This window comes from Octopus bimaculoides, chromosome 13 (assembly GCF_001194135.2).
Source record: "Octopus bimaculoides isolate UCB-OBI-ISO-001 chromosome 13, ASM119413v2, whole genome shotgun sequence".
NCBI classification, from domain to species: domain Eukaryota; kingdom Metazoa; phylum Mollusca; class Cephalopoda; order Octopoda; family Octopodidae; genus Octopus; species Octopus bimaculoides.
Genome location: NC_068993.1, coordinates 682,451 through 687,745, shown reverse-complemented (window position 1 = coordinate 687,745; position 5,295 = coordinate 682,451). Strand labels below are relative to the sequence as shown.

The 5,295-nt window shown below is 35.3% G+C and overlaps 1 protein-coding gene across 2 annotated transcripts; it reads left to right on the top strand.

The window, feature by feature from the left end:
• Nucleotides 1-589: 589 nt before the first annotated feature.
• On the top strand, nt 590-5,275 carry LOC106871433 (brain tumor protein). Of its 2 annotated transcripts, none has more exons than XM_014917885.2 (2): nt 590-678; nt 3,028-5,275. In XM_014917885.2, the coding sequence occupies exon 2, from the start codon at nt 3,061-3,063 to the stop codon at nt 5,254-5,256; it is 2,196 nt and encodes a 731-aa protein (XP_014773371.1). In that variant the 5' UTR covers nt 590-678; nt 3,028-3,060; the 3' UTR covers nt 5,257-5,275. The 2 variants fall into 2 exon arrangements, with proteins under 2 accessions (XP_014773371.1, XP_052828253.1); XM_052972293.1 differs by lacking the exon at nt 590-678 and adding an exon at nt 759-870.
• Nucleotides 5,276-5,295: the final 20 nt, after the last annotated feature.

The window sequence follows — 5,295 nt, the reverse complement described above, 5'->3', positions numbered from 1 at the left end:
TGGAAAAACGTCAGAGTGGTGGACACTCGCTGGTTCGACAATGTGCAAAGGTGGAATCGCTGCCTGTTGTTGGACGAGAACCTAAGAGAGAATAGTTTAAAATTCAAGGAAGGATATAAAACATGGCTAGTCGATCTAGACATTCAAAAATCTGCCAGAGAATATGGATTACACGTTCTTACTGAAGGAGTACGGAGTGGACATTTTGGAAGGCTCCGGGTTTAAAAGGGAAAATGAACAGAGGTAAAAACGAAGTAACTCAGAAGTGGGGCTGAGGAAACTTCATTGCATTTCTCATTTTATCATTCATTCTATCATACGTTTTCCCCTTTTTCCTTTATTTGCTATGTGTCCCCACATGTCTTTGTGTTGTCCCCTCTGTGTTGGCCCCTTGTGGGCAATAAAGAAATAGAGTAGAAGGAGGAGGAAAAAGAAATGGGAATATCAGAGGAAAAATGCGTGGAAAATAAAAAAACGAAAAGAGATGGAAGGAAAAGAAGAAGAAAAGGGAAGAACTGTTAAAAGAATTGGTGACAAAAGACTGCGGCGGCGGCGGCGAGTTTTGTCCAATCAGCTTCAGGTGTTTGTATCTGATCAATTTATAGTCTTAATGAGGCAGGGGCAATAATTAAAATAATTTCAGCGTGGCGGGAATTACGGTGTCTAGTCGTCTCACGTGTAAGTAAAGAATCAACTTTATTGCATTTATTTAAGGATGACATTACATAGATATTAAAGAAAAGCCATGGTTTTCTTTAGAATCTTGGGGTTTCTCACTCCCCACCATCTCTGACGTTGTTAAATTAATTCTTTGAATGAAATTTCTTTCAGAATTGAATGTTGTTCTCTCTTTTAACAACTTGTCTTAAGGTGAGAGATATTTTTATTGCCATAAGTTGTTAAAATTCGGGGGAAACGTCGTTTTTTCTTCCAGTTGATTATATATTAGTTTTTAGTATTTTAGTGTCTATTCACTGTTACATCAAATCTGTTTGAAAGGATTTGTTATCGACCAACAACTTTGACAAAGAAACGTTGTCTTCTTCGTTTAAGTTTCACAAATGAACTCAAATAACTTTCATATCGTTTATAGTTGTGTGTGAAGGCCGGCTGTTGTGATTATTATTCTTCGTACAACTTTACCATCGATTCCCTTTCATGTTCTTTAGCGATTTTCTAAAGATTGTTAATTAAATATCGATATTTTAAAATGACTTTGCTTAAACATGTTCGTCGTTCTATATTTCCATGGGGGTAAAAATGTCATTTGGTGCCAAATCTAACACAGTTTCTCTCTCTTTTTCGTTGTTTGGTCTTGAAAGCATTTAAGTTTTAGAATTTTGCAATTATTGTTAATTTATTTTCAATACATACTAAAATTAGTAATTTCAATATTTCCGTAACCTCCCCAGGTAGGGCTGGCAGGGCCCCCATAATCTTCAGAGTCGACGCTTGTTGGGAGAGGGAGTTTATGAAGAAGTTTAACAAGTTTTCTTTTCCTGTCCAGTCCTACAAAGAATTGCTTCTCCATTTTTATTCCATAACCAGTTTCGGAATGTAAATGACGGTAGTGTCGTTGATAAAATGTTTCCAAGGTTGATATAAGTAATTGTTAGTTAATCGGCAATGTAACTTAATAAAATGTATTACAGCTCTGACTTCCAAAATATTTTTGTTAAATCTTTGTCTGTCTTGAGAATTAAGTGACTGAGCAAACGTTTGCTCTGCAGTTGTCTTTCTACATTTGGTCACAGCTGTTTGATCTAGTTCTGAACCTGTCAGATTAAACTTTTAACTATTAACGGTGGCTCGTGAGCTTCAGCTAGGTAATTTTTTTTTTCTTCTTGACCAAGCTGCGTTTTCCAAACAGTATTGCTGTGTGGGATTAACCAACTTCGGTAGCTTTAATTACCCAAAACACCATTATATGAATGATATCGTCGTTCTGAGAGAATTACACAGGAGTGCACCAGTTGTTACTTTGCCCTACTTCGGCAAATTAAACCCATTTGCATCACCAGTTGTAGCACCTGCGTTTGTGCTGCTGACAACTTTAATATCTCAACCAAATTTTTTTAAAAACCCATTTTAAACTTGTGAACTTTTGGTTTCTGGTTTTATTCACTTTAATGTAGAATATTTTTTAAAATTGTTTGTGTTAATATTTTTATTGTTCATATCTAAAACTTTGGTAGTTTATTCTTTGATACTAATCTTGTGAATTTCCAATATTTAAAAATTCAGCAAGAGATTTTTTTTTTTTTTTAATTTCTGTTTTAAATATAAAATTTGGAAACCCCAATTGTCTTTTTAGGCAAAAACTAAGTTCCAGTTATATTGCTTTTTGATGGTGTACAAGTTCAACTTCTAGTATAGTTGTAAATCTCAATTTATCATTAATTATACAAATAGATTTACATCATGACTATAATGCATTTAAGATTTAACAGCCTTCGATGCTTCTGTTGGTTCATAATTCTTTGATTTGGTGAAGCACCTTTTTGCCTTTCATGCTTTAGTTGCAGTTGTTGGTTCTAAATTTAGATAAATCTGTCCCAGACTTGCTGAAGTTGGGGCATTTGGAAAGCTGTTTGCATTGTCGTTGAACATCCCCTTTTCTGTGCTTGCATGGGTTATAAGGAATTTGAGGCAGACTATCGACTGTTGGATGCTCTTCCTTTCACCAACCCTTACATGTTTCCAAGTAAGGTAACAGTGCAATTAAAAATGGTTAAGTGTAGAATTGGGAGAGTTTGGAGATAGTTTTTACTTGGCAAGCATGGATAGTGAAATTCTGACCTCTCCACTTCAACCACATAGATTAATGGCTGTACTAACCTGTTCTAACATAGGTGATGGCTTAAATCGCTATGAATTGGTTTTATTAAACTTAAGTTACCAAATATGGAATTAATTTCATTTCATGCAAATGTTTAAATGGTGTTAAATAGTATTTTTTGTGTATTTATATATATATATATATATGTCTAAAACTTTGTATTGAAATCTCTCTCTCTCCAAATCTAGGTAAACTAAATTGTACCAACCATTCTTGCTGGAATGTCTTCACCAACCTTATCGCAGAGTGGATCGACTTCATCTGACTGTGAACTCCTTTGTGAAACCACTGGTTTATGTACCAAATGTCCCTCTTGCTTGGAGATGTATATAATGCCCAAAGTTCTTGATTGTTTTCATACATTTTGTCTTCCTTGTTTAGAAAAGAGTCAGGATGATCCAAGCAAGATCATCTGCTCAGAATGTTCTTTTGTAACCCATCTACCCCATGGTACTCTGGATTTGGCAACTGATTATGCTATTAGTAATGTTCTTGAGTCTTCGGTGCTACGTTGTTCAGTACAATGTACCGGTTGTAAAAACACAGATAAGATAGCTGTTGCTAAATGCTATAATTGTGCCAATCTCCTTTGTGCCAACTGTGTCATGGCACATCAGTTCATGCATTGCTTTGAAGGTCATAAAGTGTTGAATTTTACTGAAATACACGAGCTTCCCGATGACTATTCACCGTCCGAAAGATGTGTAACCTGTCCCAAACACCCATACAAAGTGCTGCAATCCTTCTGCGTGACTTGCAATATTCCTGTTTGTAAAGATTGTGCAATATCTGAGCATAATTCTGGCCATGATTGTCAGGTGTTGTTAGATGTTGTTGATAATGAACTTGAGAAACTCCAGCAACTACAGATCAAAGTAAAATCCAGATCAAAAGACCTTGAAACTATTTCTGACAAACTGAAAGACATTGATTTTCAGTTATGTTCACAATATCACAAAATCCAAAATGATATCAGTACGACTTATAATTACTTTCAAACAGTTTTGGATGAACGTAAACAGGAATTGCTACAAGAACTCGAAGACACATTTAGTAGCAAGATCATGGTTTTAAATAAGACAGACTCTAAAATCCAGCAAACCATTTCTCAAATCTCTCATGGTTGTCAGTTTATTAAAAAACTGACCAAATATGCTAATGCTTCTGAGATGTTGTTAATAAAATGTTTTATTGAGCAACAATTTCAGAGAATTCTGGAATATTATCCAAATCTACATTGTCAAGAATTTGATTTTGAATTCTTATCTAATTTCTCAGCCATTCGAGCTGGTGTTCAAAATACATTTGGTTATATTCATCAAACTGGTGACTTCGATGCAACTGATTGGAACGTGGAGCCTACAAGATGCCCAAGAAGACCATATAAAACTCCAGACAGTAAACAATTCTCTTGCCACAGTCAACAGTATAACTCTCCAGAAAAGGTCTATGAGAAATGGAATGGTGCCTTAGATGTTTCAAACGAAGAATCTGTTTATACATCACCTAACAATTTGTTAGAGTTCAAAACTAAATTAATAAATACTTCCTTTTCTACGTCCTCAAAACCACAGATAAGACGTCAAAAAATGATTTATCATTGTAAGTTTGGTGAATTTGGAACCCTTGATGGCCAATTTACAGAACCAAGTGGTGTGGCTGTCAATGCTCAAAATGACATTGTCATTGCTGATACAAATAACCACCGCATTCAAATATTTGACAAAGACGGTCGGTTCAAGTTTCAATTTGGTGAATGTGGCAAAAGGGATGGCCAGCTTCTGTATCCCAATAGAGTAGCGATTGTGAAGTCATCAGGAGATATAGTTGTTACAGAGAGGAGTCCAACCCATCAGGTTCAAATTTATAACCAATATGGACAATTTATTCGCAAGTTTGGTTCTTGTGTCTTACAGCATCCTCGTGGCATTACTGTTGATGTCAAAGGAAGAATTGTTATTGTTGAGTGCAAAGTTATGCGTGTAATTATCTTTGATCAGTTTGGTGCCGTGATAAACAAATTTGGTTGCTCACAACATTTAGAATTTCCAAATGGAGTTGTGGTGAATGATAAAGAGGAAATCTTTATAAGTGACAACCGTGCTCATTGTGTGAAAGTCTTTGATTATGCTGGAGTATTTTTGCGTCAAGTTGGTGGTGAAGGAATTACCAATTATCCAATTGGTGTGGGAATAAATTCAAACGGGGCCATAGTAATCGCTGACAACCATAACAATTTCAATGTCACAATATTTACACAATCTGGTCAGCTTATAAACGCTCTGGAAAGTAAAGTGAAGCATGCTCAGTGTTTTGATGTGGCTCTTCTCAATGGCAGTTCAATAATCCTTGCTAGTAAGGATTATAGGATTTATATATACCGTTACTCTAATTATAGACAACATTCTGTGTTGTGAAAGAAATGTTTTTTGTTGGTTTTTTTTTTTTTTTTTTTT